This window comes from Balaenoptera acutorostrata, chromosome 5, assembly GCF_949987535.1.
Source record: "Balaenoptera acutorostrata chromosome 5, mBalAcu1.1, whole genome shotgun sequence".
Classification (NCBI taxonomy): Eukaryota; Metazoa; Chordata; class Mammalia; order Artiodactyla; family Balaenopteridae; genus Balaenoptera; species Balaenoptera acutorostrata.
The window spans coordinates 7,331,175-7,353,109 of NC_080068.1; the positions used below are offsets into that span (position 1 = coordinate 7,331,175).

At 41.0% G+C, this 21,935-nt stretch overlaps 1 protein-coding gene across 2 annotated transcripts in view; it reads left to right on the forward strand.

The window, feature by feature from the left end:
* The first annotated feature begins 898 nt into the window (after window positions 1–898).
* The window catches only part of TMA16 (translation machinery associated 16 homolog), a 36,375-nt gene continuing 15,338 nt past the window's right edge, over window positions 899–21,935 (forward strand). The window contains exons 1-2 of one of the 2 annotated variants that reach the window (XM_057546294.1): window positions 899–1,045; window positions 10,982–11,094. In XM_057546294.1, the coding sequence (XP_057402277.1) occupies window positions 1,043–1,045; window positions 10,982–11,094 (116 nt within the window). In that variant the 5' untranslated portion in view covers window positions 899–1,042. The remainder of the gene's footprint in view (window positions 1,046–10,981; window positions 11,095–21,935) is intronic. The other variant, XM_057546295.1, reaches the window with a different exon arrangement.

The following is a 21,935-nucleotide window of genomic DNA, read 5'->3' on the forward strand; positions in this document are numbered from 1 at the left end:
TCCTGGGCTATCAGTTCCCTCCTGTCCCCGTATATTCCGAGGGGAGCCCGTATCTCCCCCCACTGCGGTGATCCTTATACAGACTTAGGAGGAACCCCTTGAATGAAGTCTGCCTTACCTTTCCTTCAATTTTTTGCCTTTAATGTAGGTCTCTGCTCAACTCTTAACTTTCAAAAGCGGATTCAGAGACCAGCACGTGTGAAACAGTTTTCCTGCCTACCCTGCCAGCTTTATGTTTTTCAGAACAGTAGGATACTGGAAACAATATTAATTAGGTGTTTTTTTCACATGTCGCCTTGGAATATGAGCTGAGCTAGGGCAGGAATATCGTCGGCGGATTCCCAAGGCCTGGCACACAGTAGGAGATCATTCAGTGTCTGCTGAACGAATATATTGTCCACGGAATCCTCCCAAGTACAGATGGAACGAAGACTCACACATCGTGAGAAGAACACAGAAAAACCGGGTGGGAAGGAGCCTCGAGTGGGCAGAGGGGGCCTTCACGGGTGAGGAAACAGCCTCGGGGAACTTCGCTCCGGCAGCCCGGAGGCGCGGAGGACAGGCCTGCGCCCGGGGGACGCGGCGGCCCTGGGCGCCACCGGCAGCGGGCGGCGTGCGCCGAGGCCGGAGCCCGGAGCCGCCACGTCCGAAGGGGCTGTGCGGCCCGGGAGCTGCGCGCCGGGCAGACGCCCGAGATCCCGCGGGGCCGGGCCCAGGTCGCGGCCTCACGCCCGCGCCGCCTCGTTCACCCTCGGCCCCGAGCTCCGCCACCCCGCCCACGGCGCCCGGCGAGCACGCGGGGAGCCTGTCTACGCCGCTGGGGCGTGAGAGTCCGCCGCGGCCCACAAAGGTGAGGTCTTGTTTCCGGGGACGTTTTGGGGAAGAACACTCGTCCCTCCCCCTTCCGGTCAGGTGCGCCCGGCTTCTTCCGCTCCTCGTGGGTTTGGCCGGCGTCGCCTCGTGAGCTGCTGCCGCCGCCAAGCCTGAGGTCCCGCGGTGTGGACTCGGAGGTCCGGAGGTCCCAGGCCGCCAGAACGTCGCCATGGTGGGTCCCACCCGTTCCTGGAAGGCTCCGGTCGGCGGCGGGGAGGGCGGGCCGGCGTCGGGCCGCTGGGAGCGGGGTGCGGAGGGAGAACGGGGGGCGGTGCGCGGGCTGCGGTGCGGGCACGGGTTCCGGGCCGGGTCCTGGGCCGGGTCCTGCAGGGCTCGTAGGGCCCCCGCCGCTGCCCACAGCCCGCGGGAAATCCGCGGGTCTCCGTGTACTCGCTCCTCAGCGGTGTAGGAGCGGGGGGCGGACGGGGCGCGGCGGGGACGGCGTAGTCGCCGGTACTCGCGGCCGCTCTGCACCCCCCAGTGCCTTACTCCCGCCCCGGACCCTGCCTCCACGCCGCTCTTCCCCTCCTCCGCACTGACACTTTGTTTTTATTAAAAATGCAGTGGATGCAAAAGAGCGCTTATGTAGCACGTTTAAGTATAAACTATAAGGAACTCTCGTTTATCCGTTATTCACTTTAAGAACCCTTCTGTGTTCTCGTTCTTGAACTTATATCTCCAGGAGCCACTCACAGGTAAACAGTGTCTAAATTATGCTTGCTTGCTTTTACATTTACCACTTGTGTTTATATTGCAAAACTGCTATTTTTTTCCTTTTTTTTCTGTTCTTGAGAATAATTCTTGAATAGGAACATGTTTTGTAAGTAGTCACTTTTCAGTTAGTTTCTAACGGAAACAACAGCATAAAAAAGTTTATAATCTGGTAAAAAGTTATGATACTCTGGTCTCAGTGCCATTAGTCCCCTTTCTCTGTCACTTTCCATTTTCTCTTTTTCCTTTTCATTGTATTCTTATTTTTCATGTCTGCCTACAGTCTTTTTGCTTTAGATTATATACGTTTGTGTAAATTCAGTCTTTTTATTTATCAGTGTGTGCGGTGGCCAGCTCTTTATAATTTTCTTTTCTAGGCTTTCCTTTTCAGCTTGGAACATTAAAACCTTAGTAGTTGGATTGTGTGTGAGTGATTGGGGGGTTGATTGGTATTTGACAGTAGTTGTGTTTTTTACTATCAGAACGTCACTTTTGTCAGGCTGTATAGTAGGAGTATATTGCCTTGTCATGAGTCAAGAAAGCAGCATATAAATCTGTTCTCATTGACACGTTTCCTGCTCTGTCATTTTTCTGGTGCATCAGCCAGTGTGGCTCTGCTGCATCCTCTCTTGAATTTAAACTCAGCTTGGAACTGGAGGTTTTCCATCTAGACTTCTCTATTACTTGCTCTATACTTCTTTCATGCAGCTCAGAATGTGGACAGTGGAGTCCTGGAGGATGAGTTTGCCACCTGTCTTTGCTAAATTATGGTCTTCGTGAAGTTACTTAACCCCTCTAAGACTCAGTTGTTCTGTTAAGTTGGAGTAATCATAGTGCCTACTTTATAGAAGTGTGAAAATTAAATGTAAACCACTTAGCCCAGTGTCTAGTACTTAGTGAATGTTATTGTAATTAACCTTAGTAATAGTAGTAGTACCTGATGGTTGTTTGTATATCTTCTTTGGAAAAGTATCTATTCACATCCTTTGTCCAATTTTTAGATTTTTTTTTTTGTTAATGAATTGGATGAGTGATTTTGCAAATATTTTCTCCCAACTCTAGGTTCCTTTTTATTTTGTTGATCATTTCTTTTCCTGTGCAGAAGCTTTTTCGTTTAATGTAGTCCCACTTGCTTATTTTTGCTTTTGTTGCTTTGTGCTTTTGGTGTCATATCCAAACAGTCCTTACCAAGGTCAATGTCAAGGAACCTTTTTCCCTATGTTTTCTTTCTTTTTTTTTTTTAAAGAACTATTCTTGTTTCTTTTTTTAAATTAATTAATTAATTTTTTTTTTTTTTGGTTGTGTTGGGTCTTCGTTTCTGTGCGAGGGCTTTCTCTAGTTGCGGCAAGCGGGGGCCACTCTACATCGCGGTGCGCGGGCCTCTCACTATCACGGCCTCTCTTGTCGCGGAGCACAGGCTCCAGACGCGCAGGCTCAGTAGCTGTGGCTCACGGGCCCAGTCGCTCCGCGGCATGTGGGATCTTCCCAGACCAGGGCTCGAACCCGTGTCCCCTGCATTGGCAGGCAGATTCTCAACCACTGCGCCACCAGGGAAGCCCTTCCCTATGTTTTCTACTAAGAGTTTTACGACTTAGGCCTTACATTTAAATCTTTAATCCATCTTTAGTTAAATTTTGTGAGTGGTGTAAGATAGGGGACCAGTTTTCATCCTTTTACATGTGAATGTCCAGTTTCCCAGCACCATTTATTGAAGAGACTGTCCTTTCCTTATTGAATATTCTTGGCTCCCTTGTCTGGATTCTCGATTCTGTTTTATTTGTCTATGTTTCTCTTCTTATGCCTATAAGCGCAGTAAGTATTAAAGCGATTGCCTGCTAGTAAAAACTGGCTTCTGAGAGTTAGTAAAACTAAAGAAAAACATTAATGAAAATCTACCTAGTATACCAACTTTTGGAATAATGTTACATGTACGTGGTTTAAAGAAAAAAAACACAGTAAAATGTGGTTGTCTGTGAAATGTGTGTTAATTTCCTTTTACTACTGTGAAAAGTTAATACAAATTTAATGGCTTGAAACAACACAGATTCATTCTCTTATATTCCTGGAGATCAGAAGTCCAAAAATGAGTCTTACTGAGCTAAAATCAAGGTGTAGCTGGGGCTGTCTTCCTTCAAGATGCTCTAGTGGAGAATGTCTTCCCTTTTTCCAGTTTCTAGAGGTTGCCTGCATTCCTTGGCTCTTGGCCCCTTCCTTCTCTTCAAAGCCATCAGTGTAACATCTTCAAATCTGCCTGAAGAGAAGGCAGATCTCTTTCTCTTGACAGTGATCCTTCTGCCTCCCTCTTATAAAGACCCTTGCAATTATTTTGGGCGCATGTGGATAATCCAGGATAATCTCCCCATCTCAGGATCTTTGATGGCGTCTGTACAGTCCTTTTTGCCATGTGTGGTAACACATTTCATGGGTGTGGGGGAATTTGGGCATGGACATCTTTGGGAGGGAGGGCATTATTCTACCTACAACAAAAAGTAGGTGTGCCTCCAACTGTGTTACCTAATTCCCTAGCTCAGTTGAGAAACAACCGCTGTTAGAACACAGTTTCTTAGGTAACCATTCAGATATTTCATATGAATGTGCCAGTATATATGTCCCCTGACCTCCCTCCCATACATAGAAACAGTATGCTAGACACAATCCTACGCCCCTTGCTTTTTTTCTTGTACCTGATCTTAGACGTCAGTCTATGTGAGTACACATAGATCTACCTCTTGCTTTTTTAACAGCTGACATCCTGTTGTTTGCTTTTACTGTAATTTATTTACCAGGTCTCTGATGGACACTTAAGCTGTTTACATTCTTTTGCTACTGCAAACACTGCTGCGTTGATTATTCTTATTTGTTTTGTACATATGTAAATATGTCTGTAGACTGAATTAAAAGAAGTAGGATTCCTTGATCAAAAGATGTACAGTTTTTTTTTTTAAAGGATTTTTTTTTTCCTTTTTTATTTATTTATTTATTTATTTATTTATTTATTTATCTATTTTTGGCTGTGTTGGGTCTTCGGTTCGTGCGAGGGCTTTCTCCAGTTGCGGCAAGCGGGGGCCACTCTTCATCGCGGTGCGGGGACCGCTCTTCATCGCGGTGCGCGGGCCTTTCTCTATCGCGGCCCCTCCCGTCGCGGGGCACAGGCTCCAGACGCGCAGGCTCAGCAATTGTGGCTCACGGGCCCAGCCGCTCCGTGGCATGTGGGATCTTCCCAGACCAGGGCTCGAACCCGTGTTCCCTGCATTAGCAGGCAGATCCCCAACCACTGCGCCACCAGGGAAGCCCAAAAGATGTACAGTTTTTATTTTGATAAGAAGTATCAAATCGCCTTCCAGAAGATTGTACCAATTTACTTCCCACTTATTAGTGAGACTACTAACTCACCCACAGTGTCACTAATGCAGTGTGAATAAATAATTTTTTAAAATCTTTTTTATACATTAAAAATTATAGCTTATTGAAGTTTTAATTTACATTTCTTTTAAGGTAGAGCACACATCTTTTCAAAACTTAAAAGGCATTTATCTATACTCTTTCTTGTGACCTGTTTTTATTTTAAGTTACTGATCTTTTTCTCATTGATTTCATAATGGTGCCTGTTACATTGTAGGTGCTTATTAAATTTCTGTTCATCTGAGCTTAGCCCTAGCCCCTTTTCTTATTCTACTGAAGAGACTCATCTCTGTGGCTTTAAAGTACCTCCTGTAACCCCAAGTTATCCCAAATTTGTATCTTCAGCCCAGACCTTTTTTCTAGGTGCCAGACTCATAACTTTATTTACTTAGTTTACATCTCTACTTAGCAGTCTCCAGGGCATCCTAAACCAGTGTCTGAAAGTGGGTTCTTGATGCCCCCTGTCTCCATGTGCCAATTCCTGTCTTAGTCAGTGGGAGTTCTGACCACTTGGTTGCTTTGTTGCAAACGTGGGAGTCATACTGGACCCCTCCCTTTCCCTCACCGTCCATAGTCAGTCCTGTCATTCTGTCTTCAAAATGCATTTCATACCTTGCCATTTCTCTCCATCTTCACTGTTGCCCCGGCTGTGACACTCAACTGTCATTTTTTTCTTAATGACCTCGATACTTCAGTAGTCTTGTTTCTTCTTACTGTATCTCCGTCCAAACTGTTCTTTATCCAGCGGCTCGCATTATCCTTAAAAAACCAAGTAGGTCTCAAGTCGGTTCCTCGGGGAGTCTCTTCCTGATTTCCCAAAGTTAGGTACACCTATTATATGGTGGCCGTTTTCTGGCCAGCACTTATTAAATTACATAGTTATTCATGAGATAACTAGATTGTAGATTATGTAGTTAGGATATAAGTAGACTGTAAGCAAGTCCATGTCTGTTTTTAATCCTGGAACCTCAGTGCCTACTTTAGTATATGGTAGTATGTGCTCAGTAAGTTTGTGGGTTGTTTTTGGTTTTTTTGGTCAGTGAACGTTAGTATAAGGTAGAGGTGTAAAGAGTGGTAGCAGAAGAATGGGAGAAATGGTTAATTCTGACTAGATATCCATGGGTAAGTCAGGAATAACATAAAGTTGAGCCTGGTGTTAGATTTTTGCATGAAAGGTCAAGTCGGCATTAGAGAATTATTAAGATATTTTTTTAATGTTGAGAGTATTGTTTATGAGCCTTTAAAAATTATTTTTATATGAGGTATTTCACACTATTTTAAAGAACTTTTTAAAATATTTTTTACTGATAGTAGCTCAATGTACAGTATACAGTATACACAGTAACTCAGTGTATAGTATACAGTAAAATATTCACTTGGGTCAACATCCCACTTTCTTTTCTTTCTTTCCAACTATTATTTTCAACCCAGTAGAACATGTTTGTAGTCTTCAGGGAGCTGCAATGTAGGAGATAAGCACACGTGTGGAATTAAATGACTGGTCAGTGCAGTATGTTAAGTGCTACGGGAGAAATGCTACCCAGAGAGAAGGGATACTGAGATGTGAAATGGTTACATATTTGTGGATATCTTCTCAAATATGTGAACTGGAAATGGTCCTTGAAAATTGAATGGGGTTTAGCAAGGCTTATGTGGAGAACCGTTAAGTTCCTTTCTGGATGCTCTAACTAGGTATTTGTCGTTGACATTTGTCGTTGGCATCAAATTTACGTGTTAAGCAAGGGAAATGCCCTAGGGTTCTTCAGGGTAGAGTGCCTGCAAAAAAATGGGGCAGATGCTGTTAATTAGTTCATTATATTCCTGTTATGTCTTCGATGTTAAGTGACTTAGTATATCATGTTCTAGAATTTATTTTGTGCTTTAGGGTATTTGGAGTTTAAGGTATTATATACTGTAAGCCTTCTCAGTTGTAGGCATGGCTTTACTCGTCTACATTTTTTTTTTAAAAAGTATTCATATATCTTTGTGTACCTTAAGTGTGTTTGGTGAAATGATCATTCGTCTAGGTTTCTAGTTGAACTGGGCAGTCTAAGTGACACTTTTGTTTCTAATTGAGCCTAGATTCTCTCATGGCTTTGATAGTCTTTTAGGAAAAGTTCCATTTTGTTATTTGTGATTTTAACAGGAGTATTTAAAGCATATTGCTCCTGAAATACCTCTCTTTGTTGTTGTGTTGTTTGAATAAACTACTTGTGTGTTTTCTTTGTTACTCTGAAGTATGAATCCAAAAATTAGTTTATAATGAATTTTCTGAAGTAATCATTAAAGATTGTGTGTAAGAGACTTTTAATATCAGTTTTCTTAACCGGAATATTTCTGTGGTGCCAGAAACTTTCGAAAGTTGCTGTTATTCAGAGTATTCTGTGATGCATATGAAAAAAATGTATTTTTGTTGTATCTTTGAGAGTTTAATTTGGTGCTTTTTGAAACATAAAATACTAAGTTTTAATTGAAAATACACCTTAAATCCCTCTCCCCCCAGTTTTGTTATACGTTTACATTCTATACTTTCTTATGAATTGTCAGATGTTTTACAAAATAAATTTGGACAATCCCTGATTTATGGAGATTAATTGCTTTTTAATTAAGAGATGTTTAGCTTGAGTAGACCGTAATTGATAGATTAATTTTCATTGATAGGGTTTTACTTCACTTTTCCCCTGTTGAAGTATTTTGTTGGTTTTTTTTAAAAAAAGTAATATATTGAAACATAAAATTGTTTTGAAATTTAATATTTTATGATACATGTTTCTGTGCCTTATTATATATTTATAACCTGCCTTGAGGCAACCTTTTCATGAATAACTTATTATAAGAAATCATAGTCTACAGTTGAGTCAGAATATAAGTTCAGTTTTTTTGTATATTCTTTGTAGTAAGTCTTGGAGGTTCTTTAACTGAGATCTTCTAAAGCTGTGCAGACATTTTTATACTCCAACAGTACCAGTATTTCTTGTTCTAAAGAAAGTTTTTAAATCTTTAAAGGAAATTTTTTATAGACTTGGACATACTGCTGAAACGATACACAGCTCTGTAACTTAAGTTTTACAGCTTCAGAAACCATCTTTTTTTCTTGAGATTTTTGTGACCTTGTTTCATTTTTTTAAGCATTTTATTTGTTGGAATATATGGAATAAAGATATCTTTTCAAAGAGATCTTTGCTTTATTTATTTATTTTTTATAAATTTATTCATTTTATTTATTTATTTTTGGCTGCGTTGGGTCTTTGTTGCTGTGCGCAGGCTTTCTCTAGTTGTGGCGAGTGGGGGCTACTCTCCCTTGCGTGGGCTTCTCATTGCCATGGCCTCTCCCATTGCGGAGCACGGGCTCCAGGCGTGCAGGCTTCAGTAGTTGTGGCACGCGGGCTCAGTAGCTGTGGCTCACGGGCTCAGCTGCTCCGCGGCATGTGGGATCTTCCCGGACCAGGGCTCGAACCCGTGTCTCCTGCATTGGCAGGCGGATTCTCAACCACTGCACCACCAGGGAAGTCCCGCTTTATTTTTTGGTCTTGCATTAGTTATCTCTTTAACATGCTATCCCACAATTTATCAACTTAAAACAACAGAATTTATTATCTCATACTTTTCCTGGGTCACAGATCAGGATCCTTACCTGGATCCTCTCCATCAAGGTTTCTCACCAGTTTCGGTCAAGGTATAACCTGAAGCTGTGGTTTCATCTCAGGGCACAGCTGTGGATGATCCGTTTCCCAGCTCACTCACGTCTTTCTTGGTGGGATTCAGCTCCCCGTGGACTGTTGGACCAAGGGCCTCAGTTCTTCAGTGGCTGTCGGCCGAGGCCGCTCTCAGTTACTTGTCACACGGGCCTCTGCGTACGTAGGGCAGCTCACTGCAAGCAAGCTGGTCTCCATCAGAGTGAGCCAGAAGAGGGCAAAAGAGAGCGGGCGAGACAGAGCCGGGGTCCTTTCATAACCTCGTCTTGGGATTGATAACTCATCGCTTTTGCCCAAGGCTAGTCAGTAACGTGAGCCACTAGGTCCAGCTCACGCTCGGGGAGGGGATTGCAGGTGGGCACAAACACACTTGATTTATGTTTGCTGGGTACACGTCACGCGCAAAAGTTCCTTCTCACACCTTCTTTTCTCCTTCCTCCCTCCCCGCCACATGTGCAGAGAGACACACAAAAGAATGCACATGCTCTTATGATGGCTTCATACTTTATACTCCTATACTTCTAACAGCTTCCAGGGGCATCCTGGGTTTCAGACTTGGAGTTAATCTTCTCTGGTCAGGTTTATCAAGAAGTGAGCAGTAAATATTTATTAAATATTTCAGTAAATATTTGTTGATGAAATGAGTACATGTGTGAGGTGGTCATTTTAACTAATTCTACCTGGAGAGTTTTACAAAGGAAGTGACTTTGAGCTGCCTCTTGTCAAAGGACAAGTAAGGAAATGGATTTTGCAGGCAGAGGTAGCAACAGGTATAGTCTCCAGATGTAAAAAAACAGCAGGGTATATTCTAGAAATGGTGAGAAGTTAGTAAGAATGGGATGAAGGGTCTTTTGAAGAATGGGATATAATGCTGGAGAAGTAGGTTGGGGTAGATTGTTTTCCATGTTAAGGATTTAGGACCTGAGTTAGTGGAGCTCTTTAGCAGGGGAGAAGGACTTTACTAATTAGTGCTCTAGAAAGATAAGCTCTGTCACTTCCAATGAAAAAGGACTAGCAGTGAGAACCTAAAGGCCATCCTAATCATGAAAGATCATGAGACTGAATTAAGACAGTGACAGTAGGTTTGAAGAGAATATTCTAGAAACACAACCTTTTTGAGAATTAGGTATGTTAATGCCTCTTTCTTTTTCTTTTGTAATCCTGTATTTTTTCTGAGAATAAAGATTATATTTACTAATCCCTTATGTAATCCTTCCTTACATATAATATAGAAGGAATATGCCTTTTGATTTTCTTTTCCACTTCTCACTGGCTGGAGTGTAGACCTGCTGTTAAGCCATTTTGAACTCTGGATAGATACGAGGTTATAGCCTAAGGATAGTGGGATAACAAGGTGGAAGGAGTTTGGATCTCAGGGCTTTGTGGAACAGAACCTCCAGCTCCTTTTTACATGAGAGAGCTAAACTTTATCTGGGTTAAGCCACTATTATTTTGGCTTTCTATTAAAGCCAAACAAAATTCCCAAGTAATATAGGTCAGATATAAGATACAGAATTATGTAGGAATTAAAAAGTTACTGAAATGCTAGACAACTAGTTTAGAGGACCTAGTTAACTGGCATAAGGCTTGAATGGGATGTGCTAATTTCGAGATGGCTTGTATTAATTTCCTCTGTTTCTGATTTCCTGTGAGCCCAAGTCTGATTTGCTTTATTCACTGCCCACTGTTCCACGTGCGGCTTCTGCAGTCCGGCTCCCGTTAACATCCTGTGCTCCTTCTGCCCTCTTGTAACTTTCTTAACTTTGACGCAGATTTCCAGCCGTGAGTCTCCTCACCGTCTGCCTTCTCTGTATCTGCTGCGAAGCTGGAACAGTTGAAGAGCTGGGTTTATCGCCTCTGTGCCTTTCTTTGCTTACATTACTGGAGAATAGTTCTTAATACAGTTGACCCGTGAACAATGCAGAGGCTAGGGGCACTGATCCTCCATACAGTCAAAAATCTGCATGTAATTTGTAGTCGGCCCTCCATATATGCAGTTCCTCCATAACCGTGGATCATGTAACACTGTAGTATTTACTGTGGGAAAAAAATCAGTCTGTGTTTAAGTGGGCCCATGCATTTCAAACCGATGTTCAAGGGTCAACTGTATATCATTTCTGTTAGGAGCATGGAAACAAAGACTTTGAGTCTGGCGTATCTCCTGATTCGTAATGTAGTATTTGTGACTCACAGTATTTCTGTTATATTACTGTTATAAATTTCTATTTCTAAAGAAAATTTTTTGAGAGAAGTCATTTATGTATCTGACTGTGTGTGCCGTATGTTTCTCTACATTTTAGCCTAAAGCACCAAAGGGAAAACGTGTAGGACAAGAAAAAAAAGTCATCCATCCATACAGTAGAAAAGCGGCTCAGATTACGAGAGAGGCCCACAAACAAGAAAAAAAGGAAAAGTAAGTATCTTCATTGTTTGTATTATGCATTGGTGAAAAGCCCTTTTATACATTTATTCCTAATCAGTATTCCCTTTCTCTTCCTTTAATAAATGTTTAAGTATGTTCTGTGCACTGAGGTAACACAGTGAACAAGGATTCAGCTCTTAAAGCTTACCTAAAACAGATACATAAATATAAATGGGTTGTGATGCGGGCAGTGAAGAAAAATTTTAAAGGACTATGGGCTACAGAGTGGGGGAGAGGTTCTGTTTTACATAAGACAGTTGTGGAAGGCTTCTCTGAAGACCTTGCATTTGAGCAGAGAGCTGAAAGGTGTGAGGCAGTGAGCCATGCAGACGTATATTAGGCAAGTAGGTTAAAGTGCCTATTAGATGTGGAAGACGAGAGATAGAATGGGCAGTGGGGTGTGCCGGGTCTGGTGCTCTGGTGCTCAGAGGATAGGTTAGGGATGTAGACACAGACTTGGGAGCCATCAGCGTGTAGCTGGAACTCGAAGTCATGAGACTGGATAAGATCACCTACCAATTAAATGAAGATACGAGAGAGAGAGGGGCGTCAAGGATTGAGTCCAGAGGCCCCTACCATTCAGAAGTTGGAGAAATGGGGAGGCTCTGACACTCAAGCCTGAGAAAGAGGGAAAAAAAGATAGTGTTTCAAAGAGAAAACACTGATCAACCTGTGTCGTTTGTTGGATTAACGCTGAGAATTGATTTAGTAATTTGATTTAGTAAAATGGAGAGCAAGCACTGTATATATATATATTTTTTCTTGAGTTGTTTTCTTAGTTGTTGCTCTGGAAATTTCAATTCACATCTTAAAACTGAAAACAGCCTAGTTCAGGTTAATGTAAAGTTAAAAATTTCAGTAGTATAGGAAAAACTTGCTACACTATAGCTCCATGACCCCCTTCTTTGTACTATTATTGTCAGATAAGTTACATCTTTATACACTGTAAGCTTATAATTTCATAATTATTGTTTTTATGCAGTTATCATGTTAGGACAAGAAAAGTGTTACAAACAAAAATACATTTATACTGTCTTTTCTATTTATTTACCTATGTAATTACCTTTTTTCATTGGTGCTCCTTATTTTTTCATGTGGATTCAAATTACTATTTACTGTCTTTTCATTTTGGCCAGAAGGACTCCCTTTAGTGTTTCTCGTAAGGCAGGTCTGAAAATAACAAGATTTTCTCATTTTTGTTTATCTGAGAACGTCTTCAGTTTTTCTTTCATTTCTGTAGGACTGTGCTTCATTTTGAAGTTCCACTGTGTATAGAATTCTTGGTTCATAGTCTTCCTATTCAACACTTGGAAGTCACCCCTTGGCCTTCTGGCCTCCAGGGATCTGATTAGGAGTCAGCTGTTAATCTTATTGAGGATCCCTTGTATGTGATGGGTCACTTTTCTCCTGATCTTTCAAGATATCCTCCTTGACTGTCAGTAGTTTGACAATGATAAGCCTAGGTGTGGATCTCTGAGTTCATCCAACATGAAGTTTGTTAAGCTTCTGAGGCATGTAGGTTAATGTTTTTCATCAAATTGGGAAGTTTGGGGCCGTTATTTTTTCAGCTGTCCTTTTGGTCCTGTCTCTCCTCTCCTGTGACTCCCATTATGCGTATGCTGTATGCTTGGTGGTGCCCCCTTTCTGTTGCTCAGATGGGATAATTTCAACTGACTTGTTCTGACGTTTGCTTGTCTTTGTCCATAGGTCCAACCCTCTGGACTGCCTCAGGAGCAGTTTCTATTGTAGGCTGTTTTTAACCCCTGACTATGGGCCCTACTTTCCTGTTTCTTCGTGGGTCTCCTAATTTTTTGTACTTTTTTGTTCAAAACTGGACATTTTAAGCAGTTTGACAATCTTGTTAATCAGACATGCCCTACCCCCAGCCTCAGTCAGGTTTACTGTTGTTGTGTTGTTGCTGTTTGCTTCGTGACTTTCCTGGGCTGATTTTGTAAAGCCTTTTGTTGTGTGTGGCCTTTGCAGTCTCTGCTGAGTTAGTGGTCACCTGATGTTTGGGCAGGGGTTTCTTTAATTGCCTTTAACTAATGAGTCAGCCTCTGTTGAGGGGCTATGTTAGTCTGTTGCATATGCTTTCAGTGCTCCAGTAGGCAGTTTATAGACTTCATTTCTCATTTGCACAGAGCCTCAGGGTTACCCAGAGGTGAGAGAGGAGGACTTTGTCAGATCTTTCTTTGGTACGAACACAGTCCTGAATGTACACATGGCATTCTAGATTCCCAGGAGTATGTTGGAGCTAGCTTTTCAAAGCCCTCTATGGGCCTTCCACTCCTTAATTTTTCCTTTAAAATTTTTTTGGTCAGCCTTTTGTTAGCCCCCAACTGGTAATATCACTCAGGCAGCTGCTGTGTTAGACAACTGCTGCTGAGATTGTTTCTGAGAAGCAACCTGGGGATAGGGCTGCTTCCACAGCGTTAGCTCTGAGTGAGATGAAATAAAGTAATTCTGAGAATGGAGGTGTTCAGTCTGCTGCTGGTTGGGTCAGATGGTGGCAGTTCTCAGGATGGAGCTTTTGGGGAATTCCAAACCCAATCTGTTCTAGTGGCTGCTAGGAGGATGGCTTTTTACAACGACCATAAGTTGCTAGTCTATTGGTTTTCACGTCTACTGCAGAGCTGGGAAGAGGGGGATGGGATTAAAACACCACAGAGCTTACTCTTCTTACTGAGATTGGGTCATTTTTCTTGAGTAAATGGTCCTTGGATTGTTGTAAGTCTTTGGTTAATTTTTATACTTCTGAAAAGGTTGATTTTGACAAGTTTTATCAGTGTTCTCTTGCTTTTATGGAGGAGTAGATTTCTTTAAGTTCTTATTCTGCCGTTCTGAAAGTTGGCCTATATTCTTGATGTGAAGAATTCACAGGAAAATTTCCTTCTTCGGAAAATTAAATATGTGTGTGCTGCGCCTTCTCTGCTCCCCTTCCGACCCCTTAGCCACCCTTCTCTGATCAGCGTCCCGCACTGTAACCTGCCTGTTTTCCCTCCGCCTGTGGGCTCTGACAGTCCCCAGGGACTGCTATGGGATCAAATTAAAAATTCCTTAGAATGAAGTTATGAAAGCAAAATTGAAATCATCGTTTAGATTATTTTAGAGTAGCCTTTGCACTTTTTCTGGGGGGTGGGGTTTGGAATATAAAGAGTACATCTTCATTTTATTTTATTTTTCTTTATTTATTTATTGGTGTAAAATTGCTTTACAACGTTGTGTTAGTTTCTGCTGTACAATGAAGTGAATCAGCTATATGTATACCTATATCCCCTCCCTCTTGGACCTCCCTCCTCCCCTTCCACCAACATCTAGGTCATCACAGAGCACCGAGCTGAGCTCCCTGTGCTCTACAGCAGGTTCCACTAGCTATCTGTTTTACACATGGTGGTGTATTTATGGCAAACCTAACCTCCCAGTTCATCCCACCCTCCCCTTCCCCCACTGTGTCCACATGTCCGTTCTCTACGTCTCTGTCTCTATTCTTGCCCTACAGATAGGTTCACCTGTACCATTTTTCTAGATTCCACACATACACGTTAATGTATGATATTTCTTTTTCTCTTTCTGGCTTACTTCACTCTCTGTGACAGACTCTGGGTCCATCCATATCTCTACAAATGACCCAATTTCGTTCCTGTTTATGGCTGAGTAATATTCCATTGTATATATGTACCACATATTCTTTATCCATTCATGTATCATTGGACATTTAGGTTGTTTCCATGTCCTGGCTACTGTAATTAGTGCTGCAGTGAACATTGGGGTAAATGTGTCCTTTTGAATTATGGTTTTCTCAGGGGATGTTCCCAGTAGTGGGATTGCTGGGTCGTATGGTAGTTCTATTTTTAGTTTTTAAGGAACCTCCCTACTGTTCTCCATAGTGGCTGTATCAATTTACATTCCCACCAACAGTGCAAGAAGGTTCCCTTTTCTCCACACCCTCTCCAGCATTTATTGCTTGCAGAAGTTTTGATGATGGCCATTCTGACCGGTGTGAGGTCATACCTCATTGTAGTTTTGATTTGCATTTCTCCAAATTAATTAGTGATGTTGAGCATCTTTTCATATGCCTCTTGGCCATCTGTATGTCTTCTTTGGTGAAATGTCTATTTAGGTCTTCCACCCATGTTTTAATTGGGTTTTTCTTTTTGATATTGAGCTCCATGAGCTGTTTGTATATTGTGGAGATTAATCCTTTGTCCATTGCTTCATTTGCAAATATTTGTTCCCAGCCTTAGCATTTTAATGAATGCTACATACAGTCGCATACTAGCTGATAGAAACCAGCACTTTCATTGTTATATATTGATTCCTTGGCCCAGACCAGGAGGGGTTAGCTGCTTCATAGTGATTTGGCTAGAAGTTTTCTTGAAAAGAATAGTCAAGTGCTATGATAGTATACTTGAATTTTCTTTCTTTTTTTGTAAGGGAGGGTCTTTTTTTGTACATTAAGGGTTATTAGAATAATATTGTTATAAAATAGTAGTTTTCAAACATCAGTTATTTATATATCGCTTTCATGAATTTTTTGGTTTTTTTTAACACGTTTATTGGAGTATAATTGCTTTACATTTTTGTGTTAGTTTCTGCTGTAAAACAAAGTGATTCAGCTATACGTATACTTATATCCCCATATCCCCTCCCTCTTGCTTCTCCCTCCCACCCTCCCTATCCCACTCCTCTAGGTGGTCACAAAGCACCGAGCTGATCTCCCTGTGCTATGCGGCTGCTTCCCACTAGCTATCTATTTTACAGTTGGTAGTGTATATATGTCCATGCCACTCTCTCACTTCATCCCAGCTTACCCTTCCCCCTCCCCGTGTCCTCAAGTCCATTCTCTACATCTGTGTCATTATTCCTGTCCTGCCCCTAGGTTCTTCAGAACCTTTTTTTTTTTTTTTTAGATTCCATATATATGTGTTAGCATACGGTATTTGTTTTTCTCTTTCTGACTTACTTCACTCTGTATGACAGACTCTAACTCCATCCACCTCACTACAAATACCTCCATTTCATTTCTTTTTATGGCTGAGTAATATTCCATTCTATATATGTGACACATCTTCTTTATCCATTCATCTGTCGATGGACATTTAGGTTGCTTCCACGTCCTGGCTATTGTAAATAGAGCTGCAATGAACATTTTGGTACATGACTCTTTTTGACCTATGGTTTTCTCAGGGTATATGCCCAGTAGTGGGATTGCTGGGTCGTATGGTAGTTCTATTTGTAGTTTTTTAAGGAACCTCCATACTGTTCTCCATAGTGGCTGTATCAATTTACATTCCCACCAAGAGTGCAAGAGGGTTCCCTTTTCTCCACACCCTCTCCAGCATTTATTGTTTGTAGGTTTGTTGATGATGGCCATTCTGACCAGTGTGAGGTGATACCTCATTGTAGTTTTGATTTGCATTTCTCTAATGATTAGTGATGTTGAGCATCCTTTCCTGTGTTTGTTGGCAATCTGTATATCTTTGGAGAAATGTCTATTTAGGTCTTCTGCCCATTTTTGGATTGGGTTGTTTGCTTTTTGGTTATTGAGCTGCATGAGCAGCTTGTATATTTTGCAGATTAATCCTTTGTCAGTTGCTTTCTTTGCAAATATTTTCTCCCATTCTGAGGGTTGTCTTTTCGTCTTAAGGTTTCCTTTGCTGTGCAAAAGCTTTTAAGTTTCATTAGGTCCCATTTGTTTATTTGTGTTTTTATTTCCATTTCTCTAGGAGGTGGGTCAAAAAGGATCTTTCTGTGATTTATGTCATAGAGTGTTCTGCCTATGTTTTCCTCTAAGAGTTTGATAGTGTCTGGCCTTACATTTAGGTCTTTAATCCATTTTGAGTTTACTTTTGTGTATGGTGTTAGAGAGTGTTCTAATTTCATTCTTTAACATGTAGCTCTCCAGTTCTCCCAGCACCACTTTTTGAAGAGGCTGTCGTTTCTCCATTGTATATTCTTGCCTCCTTTATCAAAGATAAGGTGACCATATGTGCATGGGTTTATCTCTGGGCTTTCTATCCTGTTCCATTGATCTGTATTTCTGTTTTTGTGCCAGTACCATACTGTCTTGATTACTGTAGCTTTGTAGTATAGTCTAAAGTCAGGGAGGCTGATTTCCTCCAACTGCGTTTTTCTTTCTCAAGATTGCTTTGGCTCTTCAGGGTCTTTTGTGTTTCTATACAAATTGTGAAATTTCTTGTTCTAGTTCTGTGAAAAATGCTCTTGGTAGTTTGATAGGGATTGCATTGAATCTGCAGATTACTTTGGGTAGTATAGTCATTTTCACAGTGTTGATTTTTCCAATCCAAGAACATGGTATATCTCTCCATCTCGTATCATCTTTAATTTCTTTCATCAGTGTCTTATATTTTTCTGCATACAGGTCTTTTGTCTCCTTAGGTAGGTTTATTCCTAGGTATTTTGTTCTTTTTCTTGCAGTGGTAAATGGGAGTGTTTCCTTAATTTCTCTTTCAGATTTTTCATCATTAGTGTATAGGAATGCAAGAGGTTTCTGTGCATTAATTTTGTATCCTGCTACTCGACCAAATTCATTGATAGTTCTAGTAGTTTTCTGGTAGCATCTTTAGGATTCTCTATGTCTAGTATCATGTCATCTGCAAACAGTGACAGCTTTACTTCTTCTTTTCTGATTTGGATTCCTTTTATTTCTTTTTCTTCTCTGATTGCTGTGACTAAAACTTCCAAAACTTTGTTGAATAATAGTGGTGAGAGTGGGCAACCTTGTCTCGTTCCTGATCTTAGTGGAAATGGTTTCATTTTTCACCATTGAGAACAATGTTGGCTGTGGGTTTGTCATATATGGGCTTTACTATGTTTAGGAAAGTTCCCTCTATGCCTACTTTCTGGAGGTTTTGTTAATCATAAATGGGTGTTGAATTTTGTCAAAAGGTTTTTCTGCATCTATTGAGATCATATGTTTTTTCTCCTTCAATTTGTTAATATAGTGTATCACATTGATTGATTTGCTTATATTGAAGAATCCTTGCCTTCCTGGGATAAACCCCACTTGATCATGCTGTATGATCCTTTTAATGTGCTGTTGGATTCTGTTTGCTAGTATTTTGTTGAGGATCTTTTCATCTATGTTCATCAGTGACACTGGCCTGCAGTTTTCTTTTTTTGTGACATCTTTGTCTGGTTTCGGTATCAGGGTGATGGTGGCCTCGTAGAATGAGTTTGGGAGTGTTCCTCCCTCTGCAATATTTTGGAAGAGTTAGAGAAGGATAGGTGTTAGCTCTTCTCTAAATGTTTGATAGAATTAGACTGTGAAGCCATCTGGTCCTGGGCTTTTGTTTGTTGGAAGATTTTTAATTGCAGTTTCAATTTCAGTGCTTGTGATTGGTCTGTTTATATTTTCTATTTCTTCCTGGTTCCGTCTCAGAAGGCTGTGCTTTTCTAAGAGTTTGTCCATTTCTTCCAGGTTGTCCATTTTATTGGCATATAGTTGCTTGTAGTATTCTCTCATGATCCTTTGTATTTCTGCAGTGTCAGTTGTTACTTCTTTTTCATTTCTAATTCTGTTGATTTGCGTTTTCTCCCTTTTTATCTTGATGAGTCTGGCTGATGGTTTGTCAATTTTGTTTGTCTCCATAAAGAACCAGCCTTTAGTTTTATTGATCTTTATGGTCGTTTCCTTCATTTCTTTTTCCTTTATTTCTGATCTGATCTTTATGATTTCTTTCCTTCTGCTAACTTTGGGGGTTTTTTGTTCTTCTTTCTCTAATTGCTTTAGGTATAAGCTGAGGTTGTTTATTTGAGATGTTTCTTGTTTCTTGAGGTAGGACTGACTGTATTGCTATAAACTTCCCTCTTAGAACTGCTTTGCTGTATCCCATAGGTTTTGGGTCATCGTGTTTTCACTTTCATTTGTTTCTAGGTATTTTTTGATTTTCTCTTTGATGTCTTCAATAATCTCTTGGTTATTTAGTAACGTATTGTTTAGTCTCCGTGTGTTTCTATTTTTTACAGTTTTTTTCCTGTAAATGATGTATAGTCTCATAGTGTTGTGGTCGGAAAAGATACTTGATATGATTTCAGTTTTCTTAAATTTACCAAGGCTTGATTTGTGACCCAAGATATGATGTATCCTGGAGAATGTTCCATGAGCATTTGAGAAGAAAGTGTATTCTGTTGTTTTTGGATGGAATGTCCTATAAATATCAATTAAGTCCATCTTGTTTAATGTATTATTTAAAGCTTGTGTTTACTTATTTATTTTCATTTTGGTTGATCTGTCCATTGGTGAAAGTGGGGTGTTAAATAATGTCCCCTACTATGATTGTGTTATTGTTGTTTCCCCTTTTATGGTGGTTAGCATTTGCCTTATGTATTGAGGTGCTCCTATGTTGGGTGCATAAATATTTACAATTGTTATATCTTCTTCTTGGATTGATCCCTTGATCATTATGTAGTGTCCTTCTTTGTCTCTTGTAATAGTCTTTTTTTTAAAGTCTATTTTGTCTGATATGAGAATGGCTACTACAGCTTTCTTTTGATTTTCATTTGCATGGAATATCTTTTTCCATCCCCTCACTTTCAGTCTGTATGTTTCCCTAGATCTGAAGTGGGTCTCTTGTAGACAGCATATATATGGGTCTTGTTTTTGTATCCATTCAGCCAGCCTGTGTCTTTTGGTTGGAGCATTTAATCCATTTACATTTAAGGTAATTATCGATATGTATGTTCCTATTCCCATTTTCTTAAATATTTTGGGTTTGTTATTGTAGGTGTTTTCCTTCTCTTGTGTTTCTTGCCTAGAGAAGTTCCTTTAGCATTTGTTGTAAAGCTGGTTTGGTCCTGCTGAATTTTCTTAGCTTTGGCTTCTCTGTAAAGATTTTAATTTCTCCATCAAATCTGAATGAGATCCTTGCTGGGTAGAGTAATCTTGGTTGTAGGTTTTTCTCCTTCATCACTTTAAATTTGTCCTGCCACTCCCTTCTGGTTTGCAGAGTTTCTGCTGAAAGATCAGCTGTTCACCTTATGGGGATTCCCTTGTGTGTTATTTGTTGTTTTTCCCTTGCTGCTTTTAATATGTTTTCTTTGTATTTAATTTTTGATAGTTTGATTAATATGTGTTTTAGCGTGTTTCTCCTTGGATTTATCCTATATGCGACTCTCTATGCTTCCTGGACTTGATTGCCCATTTTCTTTACCATATTAGGGAAGTTTTCAACTATAATCTCTTCAAATATTTTCTCAGTCCCTTTGTTTTTCTCTTCTTCTTCTGGGACCCCTATAATTCGAATATTGGTGCATTTAATGTTGTCCCAGAGGTCTCCGAGGCTGTCCTCAATTATTTTCATTCTTTTTTCTTTATTCTGCTCTGCAGTAGTTATTTCTATTTTATCTTCCAGGTCACTTATCCGTTCTTTTGCCTCAGTTATTCTGCTGTTGATTCCTTCTAGAGAATTTTTAATTTCATTTATTGTGTTGTTCATCATTGTTTGTTTACTCTTTAGTTGTAGATCCTTGTTAAACGTTTCTTGTATTTTCTCTGTTCTCTTTCCCAGATTTTGGATCATGTTTACTATCATTACTCTGAATTCTTTTTCAGGGAGACTGCCTATTTCCTCTTCATTTGTTTCGTCTGGTGGGTTGTTACATTGCTCATTCATCTGCTGTGTATTTCTCTGTCTTCTCATTTTGCTTAATTTATGGTGTCTGGGGTCTCCTTTTCACAGGCTGCAGGTTCGTAGTTCCTGTTGTTTGTGGTGTCTGCCCCCAGTGGCCAAGGTTGGTTCAGTGGGTTGTGTAGGCTTCCTGGTGGAGGGGACTGGTGCCTGTGTTCTGGTGGATGAGGCTGGATCTTGTCTTTCTGGTGGGCAGGTCCACGTCTGGTGGTGTATTTTGGGGTGTCTGTGAACTTACTATGATTTTAGGCAGCCTCTCTGCTAATGGATGGGGCTGTGTTCCTGTCTTGCTAGTTGTTTGGCATAGGGTGTCCAGCACTGGAGCTTGCTGGTCATTGAGTGGAGCTGGATCTTAGCATTGAGACATAGATCTCTGGGAGAGCTCTCGCCAGTTGATATTATGTGGTGCTGGGAGGTCTGGTGGACCAATGTCCTGAGCTCGGCTCTCCCACCTCAGAGGCTCAGGCCTGTCAACTGGCTGGAGCACCAAGACCCTGTGAGCTACACAGCTTACAGAAAGGGAGGGGAAAAAAGAAAGAAAGGAAAAAATAAATAAGTAAAATAAATAAATTAAATAAATAAAGTTATTAAAATAAAAAATTTAAAATTATTATTAAAATAATAAAATAATAAAAAATAAAAAGGAGAGCAACCAAACCAATAAACAAATCCACCAACGATAACAAGTGCTAAAAACTAAACTAAGATAAACATAAAAATCAGAAATTGATCAGTCACGTACAGCAAACCCCAAGTCTACAGTTGCTCTCAAAGTCCACCGCCTCAATTTTGAGCTGATTTGTTGTCTGTTCAGGTATTCCACAGATGCAGGTACATCAAGTTGATTGTGGAGATTTAATCCTCTGCTCCTGAGGCTGCTGGGAGGTATTTCCCTTTCTCTTCTTTGTTCGCACAGCTCCCGGGGTTCAGCTTTGGATTTGGACCCGCCTCTGCGTGTAGGTCGCCTGAGGGCGTCTGTTCCCCGCCCAGACAGGACGGGGTTAAAGGAGCAGCTGCTTCGGGGGCTCTGGCTCACTCAGGCAGGGGGAGGGAGGGGTACGGAGGAGGCGGGGCGAGCCTGCGGTGTCAGAGGCGTCCTGACGTTGCAGCAGCCCGAGGCGCGCCGTGCGTTCTCCCGGGGAAGTTGTCCCCGGATCACGGGAGCCTGGCCGTGGCGGGCTG